At 47.6% G+C, this 15,908-nt stretch overlaps 8 protein-coding genes across 8 annotated transcripts; 2 read left to right on the forward strand and 6 right to left on the reverse strand.

The window, feature by feature from the left end:
* Positions 1-248: 248 nt before the first annotated feature.
* C8R40DRAFT_991828 (uncharacterized protein) lies at positions 249-2,489 on the reverse strand (the record flags this gene model as incomplete). The annotated part of the gene is made up of 5 exons (XM_046236730.1): positions 249-959; positions 1,015-1,203; positions 1,256-1,621; positions 1,680-2,318; positions 2,358-2,489. Coding segments are annotated over 5 exons (2,037 nt in total), but the record flags the coding sequence as incomplete, so codon positions are not given.
* Positions 2,490-2,854: 365 nt separating this feature from the next.
* C8R40DRAFT_1158447 (uncharacterized protein) lies at positions 2,855-4,350 on the reverse strand (the record flags this gene model as incomplete). Its single annotated transcript, XM_046229739.1, has 3 exons — positions 2,855-3,210; positions 3,264-4,106; positions 4,161-4,350. 3 exons carry the CDS (start codon positions 4,348-4,350, stop codon positions 2,855-2,857), a joined length of 1,389 nt encoding a protein of 462 aa, XP_046090922.1.
* Positions 4,351-5,464: 1,114 nt separating this feature from the next.
* C8R40DRAFT_993502 (P-loop containing nucleoside triphosphate hydrolase protein) lies at positions 5,465-6,239 on the reverse strand (the record flags this gene model as incomplete). The annotated part of the gene is made up of 3 exons (XM_046236748.1): positions 5,465-5,688; positions 5,735-5,894; positions 6,018-6,239. Coding segments are annotated over 3 exons (606 nt in total), but the record flags the coding sequence as incomplete, so codon positions are not given.
* A 1,192-nt stretch (positions 6,240-7,431) lies between these two features.
* On the forward strand, positions 7,432-9,249 carry C8R40DRAFT_1201436 (Clavaminate synthase-like protein; the record flags this gene model as incomplete). Its single annotated transcript, XM_046233124.1, has 8 exons — positions 7,432-7,913; positions 7,962-8,057; positions 8,113-8,209; positions 8,257-8,381; positions 8,442-8,579; positions 8,645-8,710; positions 8,755-8,841; positions 8,897-9,249. The coding sequence occupies exons 1-8, from the start codon at positions 7,823-7,825 to the stop codon at positions 9,247-9,249; spliced, it is 1,053 nt and encodes a 350-aa protein (XP_046090924.1). The 5' UTR covers positions 7,432-7,822.
* A 127-nt stretch (positions 9,250-9,376) lies between these two features.
* On the reverse strand, positions 9,377-9,897 carry C8R40DRAFT_1166066 (uncharacterized protein; the record flags this gene model as incomplete). Its single annotated transcript, XM_046230794.1, has 2 exons — positions 9,377-9,796; positions 9,853-9,897. 2 exons carry the CDS (start codon positions 9,895-9,897, stop codon positions 9,377-9,379), a joined length of 465 nt encoding a protein of 154 aa, XP_046090925.1.
* Positions 9,898-10,076: 179 nt separating this feature from the next.
* C8R40DRAFT_1166067 (uncharacterized protein) lies at positions 10,077-11,577 on the forward strand (the record flags this gene model as incomplete). Its single annotated transcript, XM_046230795.1, has 9 exons — positions 10,077-10,188; positions 10,239-10,335; positions 10,383-10,453; positions 10,509-10,768; positions 10,822-10,879; positions 10,933-11,027; positions 11,075-11,323; positions 11,374-11,463; positions 11,512-11,577. The coding sequence occupies 9 exons, from the start codon at positions 10,077-10,079 to the stop codon at positions 11,575-11,577; spliced, it is 1,098 nt and encodes a 365-aa protein (XP_046090926.1).
* A 513-nt stretch (positions 11,578-12,090) lies between these two features.
* C8R40DRAFT_1035215 (uncharacterized protein) lies at positions 12,091-12,844 on the reverse strand (the record flags this gene model as incomplete). The annotated part of the gene is made up of 2 exons (XM_046223483.1): positions 12,091-12,741; positions 12,797-12,844. 2 exons carry the CDS (start codon positions 12,842-12,844, stop codon positions 12,091-12,093), a joined length of 699 nt encoding a protein of 232 aa, XP_046090927.1.
* An 817-nt stretch (positions 12,845-13,661) lies between these two features.
* C8R40DRAFT_447781 (uncharacterized protein) lies at positions 13,662-15,742 on the reverse strand. The gene has a single exon (XM_046235090.1). It carries the CDS (start codon positions 15,519-15,521, stop codon positions 14,124-14,126), a length of 1,398 nt encoding a protein of 465 aa, XP_046090928.1. The 5' UTR covers positions 15,522-15,742; the 3' UTR covers positions 13,662-14,123.
* Between the last annotated feature and the right edge of the window lie 166 nt (positions 15,743-15,908).

The following is a 15,908-nucleotide window of genomic DNA, read 5'->3' on the forward strand; positions in this document are numbered from 1 at the left end:
ATAAGCAGAGCCCTGCAAAGCAAGAGAACTCAGAAAAGTCCAAGATACCGGAAGATACCAGGCCGATGCCAGAAGTTGAATAAAGGTTCCACAGGGTTCCACACGCTCTACGGATTAAAATTTATTCGACACTGAATTGTCTTGGCACATCGTACTTGTAATTACAACACGCCACATGGAAAAAACATAAGAATCACAACCTAGCCCGATGCTGTAGGAGTGGCAGCCGGGCTATCACGATAAGCTGGTCTCAAAATTAACACTCCATTCTTCAGCTGTGCGATCTCCTTTACGAGCCCTGTAAACTGCGCCTTCTTTTCCTCGTCCGTGAGGTAGGGAGTGAAGTATTGTATACACTCCCTGGTTGATGCGTTGGCAGTTGGAGTATTCTTCAACCACTCGATTAATAACCGTTCTTCTAGTGGTCCCGCCGGTATCGCTACTGCCGTTGTTGGGTGTGCTTTCCGTTTTTTTGGTTTGGGCGGACCGTTGCTTGACAGAAGAGTAGGTGACAATGATCCAGCCTCTTCGGCTTTGCGTTTTTTGTTTTGTGATTGCCCGTTCTGAACCCCATTGACTGCCGCAGGACTACCTGCTCTACTCCCTGGAGTGGGGGAAGTGGCGGTTGTCATTCCGCCGGCGCCAACTGGTGATACAGGGCTACTTGCACGACTAGCGAGAGGGCTGCCACTCCGGCCAGTATTAGTCAAATTTGGCTTGATTTTTGGCACTTTCGGACTAGTAGCGCGTTTCGCGACAACAGAATGTCCGCCGAGACCTGGAACGGGGGATGTAGCACGGGATGCGGTCGTGTGTACAGCACCATTGATTTGAGTAGTAGCTTTCATTAACTCTAGGTTGGAACTGGATGTTTGTGACGGTGTCGGAGATTTGGACTGGGGCTGAACTGCAGGACCAGTTTGAGGAACAATTTCTTCCTCCTCGTCCTCTTCTTCTTCCTTTACAGAGGTCAACGGTTGTCAAGGCAGAACAAAGGAAATTTGAAGTACTTACAGATGAAGCATAAGGATTATCTTCTTCCTCCTCACTTTCGTAAACATCATTCCCCTCTCGAGCGCGGAGCATTTTCTGCATTCTCTTCGCTTGTTTAGTCATCCCCGGCTTCTCCTCTTCTTCGTCGGACTCGTCGATATAACCCTCGCGGGTCTTGTTCGCGTTCTTGTATTCTTTCTTCAGTCGTTCCTGAAGAAATCGATCAAATTGAGTTTGATTGTTGTTTATTTAGACAACGCACCTCAAGCTCCTTGGCCTCCTGGTCATTCGTGTCTTCTACATCCATCTTTTCCTCGTCGTCCGCAAAATCTTCTTCATACACCATTTCGTCCATATCACCTTCACCGCCGAACTCCTTGGCCCGCCGTTTCGCAGCACCGTTATCCTCGTCATCTTCTCCAAATAAGTCATCTGCACCGCTGTCAACAGCTTTCAGCCTGCGTCCACCGGGTCCGAGACTCTGTTGCGCTTGATGTACGAGAGAACCATTAGCTTGTGGCTGCCCGTCAGCTTCGGCTTTGAACATGGCAGCTGTGGCGGCTGACGGGCCCTTGCCATTTCTCTGGTGTAGCCAGGTCGACGGGTCCCGCTTAAGACTCTTCTGATACTGTTTATGCATTCAGAGAGAAGTAAAGTGCGAAAAGTGAAAGTGTGGCGAAACATACAGCAGATTCCACAGACGTAGTATCCGTAGGCATGTCATGTTTGAGCTTCTTCTGAAACTTATAGTACCGATGTGAAGGGACAAACTTGAACACGTCGTTGGCAGCAGGCATGAAAAATGCATGCGTTTCTGCCTTGCCTAAATCGTCGAGCTGAGCAGTCCATACTTCTGAGCCAGGAGCATCTTCAATGACCCAAGGGTATCTCTCCTCCTTCCTCAAATTCCGGACCTCATCCGGGACGATAAACACCTGTCGAGTCTTCTTTTGAAACTTTTTCTTCCCATTCGTAAGTCCCTTGCCCTTGCCTGCACCGCTACCAGAAGCTCCGTTCTCCGTTACAGGTCGTCCTTCGCTGTCGACCATGACTGTCTTGCCGTCGGAACCGATAACGGGCTGTCCATCGAGACCTAGCATAGGACGCACAGCCTGCCCGGCACCGCTCATCGACGGATCCTCTCTCCTCAAATCTTTCCTGTTCAGCTTTATCGGTCCTTGCCAGCGCAGAATATCAACACTCTTCCTTGAATCAAACTTCATCACGTCGTATTTCCACCCGTTGAGCGCCGAAGACATTATTCGAAATTCTTGATATGGGCCGTCAGGTAGTTGCAGGTCAGCCTCGTCATCGTCAGCGTTTGGCTTTGGCGGTGATGGCTTCGGAGATGGTTTTGCTTTTACTGGAGAGCTGGGTCGAGAGCCATTGAGCGCAGAGTTAGGTGGAGGTGGTCGTGGCGAAGAAATCGACGTGCTTTTCTTGTTCTTTTTCGGGTGAAATAAGAGTGAAATGTCGGCCTTGGCTTTGGGAGCCATGATAAATAGTGAATAGCAGTCAAGTTATCACACCAGAATGAAAGAGCAAGCAATTAGGCAGACCGGCGGTGGTGGATTCAGTGAGAGTTGGGAAAGTACCATGTGCAACTGATTATGTTGCTTAATACGGCTATTTTCCTTTGTTCTTGATCACCACTGTTGTTCTCATTATTGCTCGTTCAAGATAAAGGCCCACGGCCAAAAAAGTAAGTATTATATCCGCCACCGTGAAGACGATATACATAACAACTGTTGAAGAACAATATTCTCATTTTATCGCGAGTTTATCGTCTAATGTCCCAACAATTGTATACAGCTACTATCAAACATGGAAAAAAGGAAGTCTGTGGGAGGTATAATATTGCTCATGACGTAGGGTGAACTTCTGGCCGAGGCAAATCTCCGTTCTGCGAAGGAGGAGGGTTCTGCTCACCAAGAGGAAGCATGTTCTGCGACGAGGCGGGACGAGAAAGTGGATGCTGAGGATGTTGTTGTTGAGCAGTTGGATGTGAGATCGGAGGAGGATGCGGTAAGACTCCAGGAGGTAGCGGATACGGCGCAGGTATTGGACCTTGTGCATAGATGAGGTGTGGCGGAGGAGGTCCAGTAAATGGAGGAAGTCCAGCATTCTGTCTGACTGCATCTAACTCGTGCCGCAGCATATCAATTTCTCTGGCCATATCCTGATGGCTCTGTTTTAACTGATTGACAAAATCGATAGCTAAAAGAGCATGATTAAACCCGATTTTTTGTGCTCCAAGAAAATCGACTCACCTTTACTCAAGATTTCCCACTTACTTGCTTTCATCCCTCTATCTGCGGGCAGCTGATCTCGTAGCTCATCGAACAAGTCTTTCATTTCCTTTCTTCTCTTTCTCTCAGCAAGTTTGTGCGATACTCGAAGTTCGGGTGAGCGGGAATAGGGAGTCGCGCCAGAATCTTTTGCGGCCTTGACCGACGAGCTCGAAGAGGCGAGTGGATCTGCAAGAGGGTCTTCCGGAGACGCTGACTGGGCGTCTTCAGCGCGAGTCTGACGCGATGGCGGTCTAGAACGAGAACGAAGGACTCTCGTAGGGCCTGTCGAAGTTGGTGGTGAAGCAGAAAGGACATTTGGCACAGACATTCGTCTATCCTGGCTGAAATTTATCGGGGGCATCATGTGAAGAGGTGCAGAAGCGGTCACATTGGGATCGCCTTCATGCTGCATGTTGATTGACTCTGAAGGATGAGGACTGGCGCTAACAGGCCACGCGAAAGTCGTAATTCCGGTTGCAGGCCGGCCCTGCGGCGATTCCGTTCCGGGAAATGCCTGTGAATATCCCGAGGCGGCCGAAAAAATTGAGGAAGTCGAATCTCGCCTGTCATTTGTCCATGCCCAATGGCTTCCTCGTGAATCTACAGAATTTCTCCGTTGTTCATTCAATGACAATGAAGCAATTCTGCTGGTATCAATAGCTGAGCCCCTTCGCTTTGGTGGTGGTGCTTCCATTTCCACTTCAATTCCGCTAACTCCTGGCCCTGCCAACAGTTCGCCTGGTACACCTTTATCCACTGACATCTTTCTCTTAACTCCCGCCATCTGTAGTTCAGTTCCGGCTGCAGACTGCCGTCGCCCTTCTAGACCAAATGATCAGTGGGAACTCCGTGGATATCAGAAGCACCCTAACGCACCTTCCGTGGTTACTACTCCTTCCGTCGCGCGTGATTTCTCTGTCTCCATTGAAGGTGAACGCAAAATCTTTCGTAAAGCTGAATTATCGCTTGTTGTCGCTGTGGCATCTCCAAACACATATGTGGACGACGGTCCAATAGAACCAGGACTCGTAGGGCCAGAGCTATTGCTCGCAACTTGGCGGGACATTTGCGGATTGGCTGGGGGTAAAGGTGCTGCATGTAGCGATGGGTCTGTGATAGATCCTCGTCGTTGATTTTGTTGCAGGTATTCTAGTGGTGCAAGGGGCATCGAAGGTGATTTCATTGCTGGTTTGATCAACGGGGACCGTATCGCGCTTTTTGTCGTAGATGTGCGGTCTCCCTCTGGTCCAACCATGTTCAATAATGGACCTCGAATTTTTAAAGAACGAAGCTAGCACACAAACTGTCGGATAGATATATGTACTCTACAAAGCTTCATCGAAAATACCCAGCAACGTGGACTAAAATGCTTACGAAATCGTTGTAATTTAACCCGATAAGTACATTACGACCAATCAAGGACCGTTGCGTCCAATCCTCTTCGCGCATTCTCACTCAACTCTATCATCCGACTGTATTTCTGACTATTTCTAGTCTTTCTCCCAACTCCGATTCCGTCTCTCCTCAGCATGGCTTTTTCCTGGCTATCCTCTGCAGCGACCATCTGTCGAATCCAAGGCAAGTAATCCAGGTCAAATACGGGTCGTCGCATGATCTGAGATCGTCCTGCTACCACGTTATGTCCAAATTCCTTGACTGTCTCGTCATATTGCACGCGAGCTATCCTCGCCCTCGTGCTAGTCAATATACTAGAATCTCTCGTAGAACGTGGACAGCTATTGCCGCCACGCGAACGCTCTATGATCGTTGACATGATCAATTCATCCAGATCATGATGCCCAAACTGACGGTGGCGAAAGGTCGATCCATTCGTTTGTAATATGCGATATCCTAGAACGTCATCTGCAGCAGTAGACGCAGCCTCGTTCAAGCTCATTTCCTATGCAAGCTATCATGAGAAATAGCAGCTTTCCTAATTCCGTCTCACTCACCTTTGGCATGTCTGCAACTTGCCGTAAAAGGTAGCAATCTGCAAAAGAAACTAGTTCCGCATGATATGCTTCTGAACTACCTATGGAATACGTCTGTCGGACTTGGTAAATTGACGCGTCAGAAGACTTGTTCTCTAGTGGACGGTCATCCGGCCAATCCCAATTTAACATGTCTTCAATCTCTTGACCACATATTGCAGTCTCTGCACTTGTTGTGTTCCCAGGACACCATAGCTGGAGATTGTGAATGGCTCGACGGAGATCCAGACGAGGGTAATCCAGCCCGGATGAGTTAGGGCTCTCATAAAATCGTGATAATACTTCACGATCCAATAGGTATCCCTCAGCGCAGCACAATGCCTGTAAGAACGAAGTAGCAACACTTGTGGAACAGAGCTGAAAATTCAGCACATCTTGCAAAGGAAGCTCTGCCACAGGCACCAGAGAGGCATCTGATATCATTCAGTAGGATAATGAAAAGGCAGAAAAGAATCGTACCATTGCATGTCAATATCACAGGCCGTTTACAGTCTTTGATTAAACTGATTATAGAGCCCCAGAAGTTCACATCTTCTTTGAACAAGACATCCACTTCTTCTAGGAGGATCAAGGATTGCCGGGCTGCAGCTTCATGCTCCTCATGTTGTGTGCCATTAAGCTCTTCCACGAAGCCAAATCCGTTCATTGAAGTTGAGCGCTCACGGTGATCATTTGGAATCCAGATTTTCCCGTTATTCTTTTCTTTTCCCCGTGCAAAGGCTGATTTGAGCGATCCGTCCACCTTAGGGTTCGTTCCTGAGTTTTCATTTTGAAGTTGCGTCTTTCGCACAAGGTGATTTTTACCCACTTCTCCTACGAGGTTGTCGAGATTTGCCCCACTGCGTTTACCTACCCCTGGATAAACTTCGAAGATCTCCCAGCCAAGTTCGGCGGCACACGCATAAACCGCGGCCGTCTTTCCGGTGCTGTTGGGACCACTGAGCAAGATAGTGTTGGTGAGACGTTCCTGGAATGTGAGATGCGTGGGGTAGTGTATTGTAGAGGAGGAATCGTTGCGCCTAGATTGACGATACAACCGCGGGGACGCATTCTCGACGCATTCTTCCGTATCTTCAAAATTATCGATAGGCGGAGATTCGGTTTCCGAAACATTATCAGAATAGATAATCCAACTATCATCATCGTCGTCGGAATCAATTCTTTGCCTTTTCCTCTTTTCAACGGCCCGGATGACACGTCGCTTAGTTCCTCGTTTCTCATTAGCGGTAGATTTTGTCTTGCCTTTGCCAAGTCTACCGGGGGCTCGGGAAGCAGCGAAAGCATTGACATCGGGTGGAGCAGAAGCAGTGATGAAATTAACTTCCAAAGCGCAAAGCCATTGTCGAAGGAAGGTCGCCTGCTCTTCATTCCCAAGAACGTGATCAGCTCGAGAAGGGCGCCATTTATCCGTCCATAGTCTGTGAGAATCGCCCGAAAAAGAATCGGGCTCAAAGGTGGCAGTTTCGACCAAATGTGCAATGACAGGATGTGATTGTAGATGCTCTGTTGGAATACTCGTGAGATGGACAGCTCGGACGGTATGAGATGTCGAAGCATCCAAGCGCAGTTTGTGTGCGTGTTCATCTTTAGTTTCCACCAGAGAAGGAATACCTATGACGTCGGATACATGCAACGATGTGTTAGAGGCAGTTGTATCTTGGTAGCGGGGAGGAAATGATATTGAAGGAGCATTATAAGTAGTTTGTGGACCTCGGACATGCTGGGATGAACCGTCTGGAAATGGTGCTTCAAGATGAGAAATGGGAATTTTGGCGGGATTGACAGGAGTCACAGAAGGCTCTACACGGGTACGAGGCGCAAAAATAGAATAAAGCGTTTGAGGAACTGCTCTGGTTGGTTGCGAATAGAGTTTGACAGGAGAAGAGTCAACTACGATGGGATCGTCTTCTCGCAGGCCCGTGGCACGTTCCACGACCTGTATATCAGGCGTGAGGAAGCGCATACTATTTGAAGCGAGAGTTTCGAGTGAAGACGCGGAGACCATTTGTTCGGGTCTAGAGGTGATTTGTTCGGAGATGAGCGGTATATCGACGGATTCACCTTGAAACAAATCAGTCAAGATCACTTGAAGCCACAAGTGGCTCGCACCAGTCAATTTGGGAGGATCGTAATCCAAGTTCAAATGAGAATCGAAAGACTCCTGTCGTTGTTCCTGAAGGCCTGCTGGTGAATCATCCAGGTCCACTGTAATACTGGCAGCAGTTTTCTGTTTCTTTGGAAAGAGATCTAGAATACTCTTTTGGTTCAGTTTCTATAATTTATTGCTGAGTCAGTCGGACGAACAAATGCTTCAAGTATCCACTGGCATGAGACACACTAGCTTGGATTTCCTGGAGGGTATTGTGGAAGATTTCGGGACATTGTCAGAGCGCTTTTCATCCGCCATTAGTAAATCGAGGAATGAGCTTCGTATACTAGATGGTGATGCTGCAGGTGAGAGTGTTTGCGCGCGCATCGCCGAATGGCAAACGCGAACGGGTGAAGATCACGTGAGTACGCGCCATTTGGGAATCACACCGTGACCTTATGGGCCTACTCATGACTCCGAAGGGCGATTCACGTACTCAGAAATCTTCTCAACAAGCCTCTCTAGAGTGGTTGTCGGCAGAATATCACGGTACTCTCTTTCCTTAATGGAAAATGATGCGTATGAACAGAATTATAGACTTGAATGGAGACCACATCGATATCTTGGAAGGCACCCCAACTGCTTTGGAATTTGCACGAATCGTGCAGATATCACGACCCGTCTTGATCAAAAGTCATCTCAAGACTCATTCGCCATCCTTAGAGACTGACACGGCGATTTGCCCCAGGATTCCAGGCATCCAGCTGCAAATGGTCGAACGATTATCTGATCAGCAAGATGGGCTCTCGCCCAATATCTGTGGCTGTCACTCCCAATGGGTGCGTGTATCGACTTTCTCTTCCTGTACGAATCCAACAAATACGAGAAAAAGGCGCGCAGATGCTATAACCCTAGGTCCTAATGGAAAACTATACTTTGCAGAGCCCGCGGTGGAAAAAATGACAATGAAATCTCTATTGGACAATCTCTCAGATGATAAAGCCTCAGACGGCGATGGTGCTGTATGCGCACGTCTTCCTTTGAGAACTTTCCCTGCTCATTCCACCCGACAGGCAGCGGAAAAATATTACCTTCAATCTCAAAATGGAAACGTGTATTCTAGTAGATTTTTTAATGGGCAGGATGATTCGTCTGAGTTCGAAACCCTTCGACAAGATATACCTAGTGACGTCAAATGGTGTACTGAAGCACTAGGTTGGTCTAATTTGAGCTAAGTTCTGACGCCTCCCAATCGATTTGATGCCTTTGACTGTCTCCAGACAAATCACCGGAAGCTGTAAATGTATGGATAGGAGACGGTGGCAGTATCTCAAGTATACATAGCGGTATGTATTTCTCTCATACTTGCCGTTCTTATTCACAAAGTAAGCAGATCCGTACGAAAACATATACACTGTAGTCCGCGGTCAAAAACATTTCACCCTTTTGCCGCCCACAGACGGGTGGTGTTTGGATGGTACAGTAAACCTTTGATCTGATGCCTTGATTCTGTTTAAGCTATACGGTTTTAGAGCGTTTCTATCCACACGCGACCTACGTGCGGAATGCTGGCGATTTGGTTCTACAGCCGTCTCCAGAAATTTCACCTCCCATTCGTTGGGCTTCCATCCTAAATCCTCATCTTCCAGGATGTACTCCTCCCGAAGCACATCCGATTCATATATCAGTTTCGGAAAATGAAGCAATATACATTCCCGTTGGGTGGTGGCATCATGTCAGGCAATCTGGCATTACCGTAGCTCTGAATTGGTGGTACGACACGGAAATGCGAGGGATGTCATGGGTGATGTTATCCTATCTGAGGGATATGAAAGACGTTCCATCAGGTAACACCGACAATGAGGGGTCAAAAACGGTTGTGTGATTAGAGCTGGTATGTGATATGCTACAGAACATATATGTATCATTACAGTGAAAACAAAATACAAAATTGCAGCATTCAACGTGGGTAAGAATTTCTGATGAGATGGAGAGGATAGAAGGGGAAAAGGTTACGGCGCGTATACCCTCTCCCCGCGATAAGTGCGCCCATTCTCGTCTAGCAACTTCTTCAGCTTGCCTGCTACCTTCTTGACGCCTTCACGACACTGTTCAAGACCTTTCCAAGCGCCGGCAACGCTCCAACACTCCGAGCAAGCTTTAGATGCCGCATTCATGGTCTCAATGTCCAATTCGCTTCTGACATGGAGAGCAACAATGACGTCGATTAATCGACTGAAGCCCATAAACCACGAATTCACGCCGTGGTCGGGGTCCATGCATGTATCGGATAACAGAAAAGACGAAGAGAGGGAGATGCACCTCCTTAACTTCGTCTGATCAATAACTTGCTCTCCAGGAGCATCCTTGGACATCCGTTTAAGCATAGAAATGACGAATTTCCCGTAGTTCGTAGGTGGATTCTGTTCAGGCTAAACATTGACTCTGGAAATTGATAAAGCGAACTGTAAGAATAGATAGCACTTACCAGGAGCTCGGGAAATTCTGTATGCTGATCTGAGCCACTGCTCATGGTGGAAACACAGGAAAAGTATTACATATATTCTGTCTGGCATGGAGTTCAACCTTCACTGTCGGAGTCCAAAGTCCAGAGTCTAGACCTTCCAGTAAGTGGAGAAGTCACGTTCAAATCCGGAACCTTCGGTACTTTCCGTCCCAAAGACTTTCGGCAGAAGTTGCTCATCTTCCGCCATGGCTAGTTTCATCAATGTACTCTCTCGTCTTACTCCTCCACCGTTTGCTGCGCCAGAAGAGTACGATGGCTTGGAGTATAGGTGGAAACTATTTGTCTTCAGGCCAGCTTGTGAGCCCATTTCTCTGAATTCTGCATGACATATCGACGCGTCAACATAGACTTCAAGAATGAGGTATTCTTACTGGGAGCTCTCCTTTTTTATGTGGCCTTCTTTTTTGTTGGCCAATCTGTAAATGCCAAAAAGGCAGAGAAATGGTATGTCCTTTAACTATAGAGTGTTTCTAAAACTCACGCTGGTTCAGGGTAAGCGGTTACCGAGACCTGCTCAAGCGTCAGTTTTCGAACCCGGATGTGAATGGCCTCGTTCGAGATGGTATTTCTCTCTGTCTGTTATTCAATGCCGTACTTTGAATAAATTGAAATTTAAGGACATTCGGATTTCTTTACCTTTTCCACTGGTAGAAGAAACGTTGAATCCCTACACACGATCTTCCGACTCAAGCCGTATCATGACTTGGCACAAACCGTATTCCTGACTGTCTGGTCTCTTGTGGACCTTCAATACAACCCCATAAACGATCTTCAACTGGACTTCAAGTTATTTTCGTCCGCTCTTCCGCATGATTTTGTCTGGGCTGTAGTCGCTAAGGATGAACTAAAGAACATCAAGGACAGTAGATGGGACTTGGTACGCCATTTGATACGTAATTGACACCTGTTTCTAATATAAACTCTGTGTAGACATTCACTAAAGCCTCGGAAAACAGTAATCTACCTCCTAACATGTCTATTATGTCAGGTGGGCTCATTATCGCGTTCATGCAGAGACTACTGACTTACACATATTCCAAGAGCTTGCGGATGTAACAGAGGCCATTTTCAAGAGCACAGCGATATTGGATGCTCTAAAGGACCCCAAAATTGCTCCATACTTTCGTTCTTTATCTGTCCGTATCGATTCTTGTCAGCATACAGCTGTTTAACCTTTTTCTAGGTGACTGATCAACCTCGCGAACGGCCGTCAAAACTCTCCAAGCCCGAAAAACACGTTATCCTCTCCTTGGTCTGCCCTCCGTCGTCGCATGTTGATGATCTCAATGGCTTGGTCTCCGCACTTTTCCCTTTCATCGATTCTCTCACAAAGGTTTCCCTTCGTCCGGAGACCAAAACCAAATTGAAAAAGGTCAGAGAGACCTTTGAGAAAACATTGAAGGTTGAAGCAGAGCAAGCAAAGAAGGAAGAGGTTTGTTTCTTCCCACCCTGTTCTTCGAACACAAATTGAATCATTTATAGCTGGAGCAAGCGCGGGAAGACCAAAAAGCAGCCAGACGCAAGGTCGAAGAGGAAAGAGTATCTAAACTGAGTGCTGCAGAGCAACAAAAGGTATTTTCCCCCGTGTGTTCTTCGCGCCTATTCACATTCGCTTCCTAGATTCTCGAACGTGAGCGTAAACGTTCCATTCGTAAAAGCCAGGGCAAGTCCGTTCGGAAAGTGTGAAATGGGATTGAGTAGTGATTTGGACAAGGAATGCTTATTCTTATCATGATTGGATCTAAAATAGTATAAGCATTGCGATCATCGCTCTAATTCACCAAGGAGCCTCGCCTGGAACGATACGTAGAAGCTATTTCGACGTTCTACATAATCGTTTGGGCCAAATCGGCGAAGATGAATTGCGTGGGAAACCGCCGTGTACCCCGAGTTATCAGTCTGAGGCGCGCGGAGAGCCAACCACTAGACAACTGTCTACTACATGGAATAGATTATAACGATTACAGTGTTCCTGATAGTCAATGAAGGGGAAAAATGGGTCGAAAATTTGAAAACGATAAGTGTACGACTAGCAAGGTGACAAGTGCCAAAAGGTATGTGAGTACGTCCCCGACGAATGAATCCCTCGAACATACCTGGCAGAGGGAGCGGTGTAAAAAAGGTAAATGCTCGTAACTCTGTCGGCGTAGGTACTACGAAAGCATATGCTATAGAATAAAGGGGTTCGCAAAAACTAAATTACAATGAGACAGCTTTTTCTAGTCGGATTGGCTGAGAAGGGGTACTAACCTCCCCCGTCATCTCCTGAGTCACTGTCGGGGATGCGGGAGACGAAGGGTTTTCAATCCGTTGAGTAGCCACGGACGCTGAAGGCCGCCAATTAACCCAGCTTGTGAAGAATCTGAGGAGCCACATCGGCTTAATGCTCGGATGTTCTACGACATCCTCCACGTCTTCCTTCGGCGGACTAATGAAAACGCCATCCTCGTCGATTTTCCTCTCCTCTTCTACTTCGCTTTCCGTCTTTCCTTCCGAGTCTACCAGCCTTTCTCGACCATCCAGAGTCTTTTGCACTCGGTTGAAACGACCATGTGCACCATGGACACCTTGAGGAAACCGTCGACCACCTGTTCCGAATAGCTTTTGCCGCATAGCCAGAACCTTCTGGCGCGGAGGGCTAGCAATGTGCCACAGGTCTGGAACACGGAACTGTTCGGCTTCATACCAGAGTGTTTTTGTGGCCTGGCTGATTTTCATAACGTTTGCATTTTCCAGATCGACTTCAGCGATAGCCTTGGTATGTGTTTCCAATTCGACGATATCAGGTAGATGGGCCTCGTAATATGAGCGCATACGGGCATTAGTGTCAGATAGTCGGGAAGTAAGGATCTGTAATAATCGCGGTGAAATCGGAGAAAAAATGATAGCAAAACAAGGCACTAACCTGTAGCGTGGTAACCACATTCTGCAAATGCTCCGCTCTTCTCCACATTATCAAGTAGTACCCGCAAAGGTCGACATCGATTCGCATTCGGTCGATAGGCAATACCTTGATTGGTATTCGTTGTTTGACGTCCTCATCGGTCATTTCTACATCGATCGGACTAAAATCGTGACGATAAATCGACAATGAGTGGAAGCTTCGCCTTCGTCTGGGAACTATTCCTAGCATCTTTCTCGTGGTCGCTCCCTCTTCGGCGGTGTCATCTTCCAAGTGATAGGTCTTGCCCTCATTCCTACTGCCACTATCCCTAAGTCGCACGCTGCGCCTCCCCGTTATGCTTTGTGAACGTATGTGATGTGAATAAGCCATAATGTCTGAAGCGCCTTCGTTCGTCCAGGTTCCAGCTTCATTAGTGAAAGCATTCTGAGTGGATCTGACAGTTGAAGAACGCCTATGACGCTGATTATAGTCTACGAAAATGGTCTTTTCTCTTTCTAGTTCTTCATCTTTGCTCAAGCGATCTTCACTTTCCAGACCTTCGTCGATTTCACTACTTTGGCGTGTACGATCGCCGATGCCTTGCATTACATCTCTCGCACTGATTGGGTCTGACCAACTCGATACTCGGCTGGCGTGTGGAACACGATTTCCCGCCCAAGTCCGCTGAGTTGGATGCCCCTTTCCCAAAGAGCGGTAAGCAATATCTTGCTCCTTTTTTGGGCTCATATCCTGAAATTTGCTAGAGGTTGAAGACTGAGTTTGGGCGCTAGCTTCGCTACCTCGTTTTGAAGGGACATTGGGGAATGATGATCCCAGCCTCACTAACCTGTTGTTAAGATAATCTGCCGGCCATCCTCTGGGCGTCCTTGGATCATCAGTGCCAGATTCAAATCCAAGTCCATAGCCAGACCCGTATCCGATTGGAGATACTTGGCCGCTACTCAAGAGATCGTCATCGTCATCACCGTACACTGGAGAATGTGAACGTGAATGGAGATGTATTTGGGATTGGTGGGGACCGAGACTCCCGAAGGATGGTATTGAAAGTTTCCCTCCCGAGGATTTCTTTGCAGCAGCAGAAGAAGGCACGGAAGGGACGTGGAAGGGCTGGGTTGGTGACGGAGGTTCTCGTGTAATGAAATGAGGAATGGAGGGAGAACCCGGAGGAGAGGGTGTTGGAGAGAGACTTACGACGTTGGATTCTGCGTGGGGCATCAGTGTAGCATGGACAGTGTGATGTTTGGTCCGTGTTTTGGTCAATTTGCTATCAACCTTGGACAATCTGGAGGGTAGAGGTCAGTGAGAAAGCAACCTTCGTATGTAAAACTCACCCGGCCCAGCTCTCCAATTTATCTTTCACTTTGGACCCACTTTTGGCCCATAAGGCACCTAAAGTTTCCGAACCAAGCAAACCAGGTCCTTCTTCCTCAGTACTACGCCCATCTGACTTTTCGGGCGTTAAGACGTTCTGAACCGAACCATATCTGCCTCTGGATCCCGTGCCAGATACACTGGACCTCCGTGCAAATGTTGGGGAAGTTCCATCGCGTGCAGGAAGTGAGATTCTCTTTCTATCATCGTAAGAATAAGCGTGAGTGTCGGCATCTCCGTCACTCCAAAGTGACGGTCGATTATGGAAATCTTTAGAGGTATTCTTGGGATTACTTTGCCACGAAGTAACACCATCCGAAAGTACACCATCTCGTTCCGCCACTTGGCGTGCATCAGAAAACTGGATACTCCTCTCCCGTTCGCGCTCTCGTTCTTCAGTTTTTTCTCGTAGTTTGATGACCAGATTGACTCTCCCTGTCCAGAGACCTAACACCAACCCGCCAACTCCACCCACATTATCCTTGTCCTTTCGCCTTTTATGTTCTTTGACAACATCCTTTGCCTCCTCCGAATCTCTTTCGTCTCCCTTATCAACAGATCGTCCTTTCACTTTGGCCTTAACTTTCTTGGCCGCCCTGGAAAAGTCAACCAGTCCATCCGATGAAGAGGATGATGAAAGATTATCAGCGCCTTTCTTATCTCGTTCTCGTTCACGCTCGCGTTCCTTCTGCTCCTCCTTCTCCTCCTTTATTCTTATCTTGATTCTTTCCTTCCTTTCCCTCTTCTCTCTCTTCTCTTCCCTATTTCGTCTATAACTGATCTCCCCAAGAATAACTTCAATGAATTCCTCCAAATCTGACATGGGCATCAAAACACTAGCAGCGCCGGAATTCATGCTTCCTCCAGTGAGCGTGCTAGCCAATGTTCCTGTCAAACCACTGGCAAGTCCTGTCTTGAAGCCAGATGCGAGAGGAAGGGAGCTTCCTGAAAGGAGGTGAGAATGCGATGCCACGCTGGGTAGACCAGCAATTGAAGATAATCCATCCTTTCCTGTTCCATCGTCTTCACGCGCATACGATACGGAATCCTTCTTCCTATACCTGTTAGCTTTTTGCTCCTTACGCACAGCCCTCCGCACTTCAGGACTCGATTTGAGCAGTTTGGCGTCGTATGCGTTGAAGACAAATTCAATCAGAGAACGTGATAGAAAAACTCCATCAGCATGAAGTTTGTTGGTGGAAGGACTATCTGCAGCTGAGAAAGCGGGGGTAAGACCCCCTGCTTGATCAACGATATGTAGTTCATTTGATGCAGAGTTTGCTAATGAAATCGCAGATGAATGGAAACCAGTCTTCGGCGAAGGAAGGGTCAGAGCCAAAGTTGGGGTGGACATACCGCCTTTTGTATCGATATTGAAGGTTGCACCAGGTAATCGACTCGTGTTCGGTGCACTTGCGAGCTGAGTCGAAGGAACAGCGGAATTTAGCGGCGAAGATGCATGTGAATGATTCGTGGTTGCACTAGGTATGGAACGTCCATAGCTACTGTGGGTAGCTTCATCGGAGAAGCTACTCCCATGTCCCAGGTTGACGAATTGATCCTTTAGGAAAGCTGGAATGGCCGAAGTAGGAATTGGGGGCGAACCTCCACTTGATTGGCTGATGCTCTGTCGTGGAGAGTATGATGCATTCGAACCTTTGGACGACGCTAAAGACACTATTTGGGGAGGAATCGTAGAGTGGAAATAGTGAGAGTTGGCATTGCTGTTAGTAACATATGT

Source organism: Lentinula edodes, assembly GCF_021015755.1.
Source record: "Lentinula edodes strain Le(Bin) 0899 ss11 chromosome Unknown C8R40scaffold_3, whole genome shotgun sequence".
In the NCBI taxonomy this organism is placed as follows: Eukaryota; Fungi; Basidiomycota; class Agaricomycetes; order Agaricales; family Omphalotaceae; genus Lentinula; species Lentinula edodes.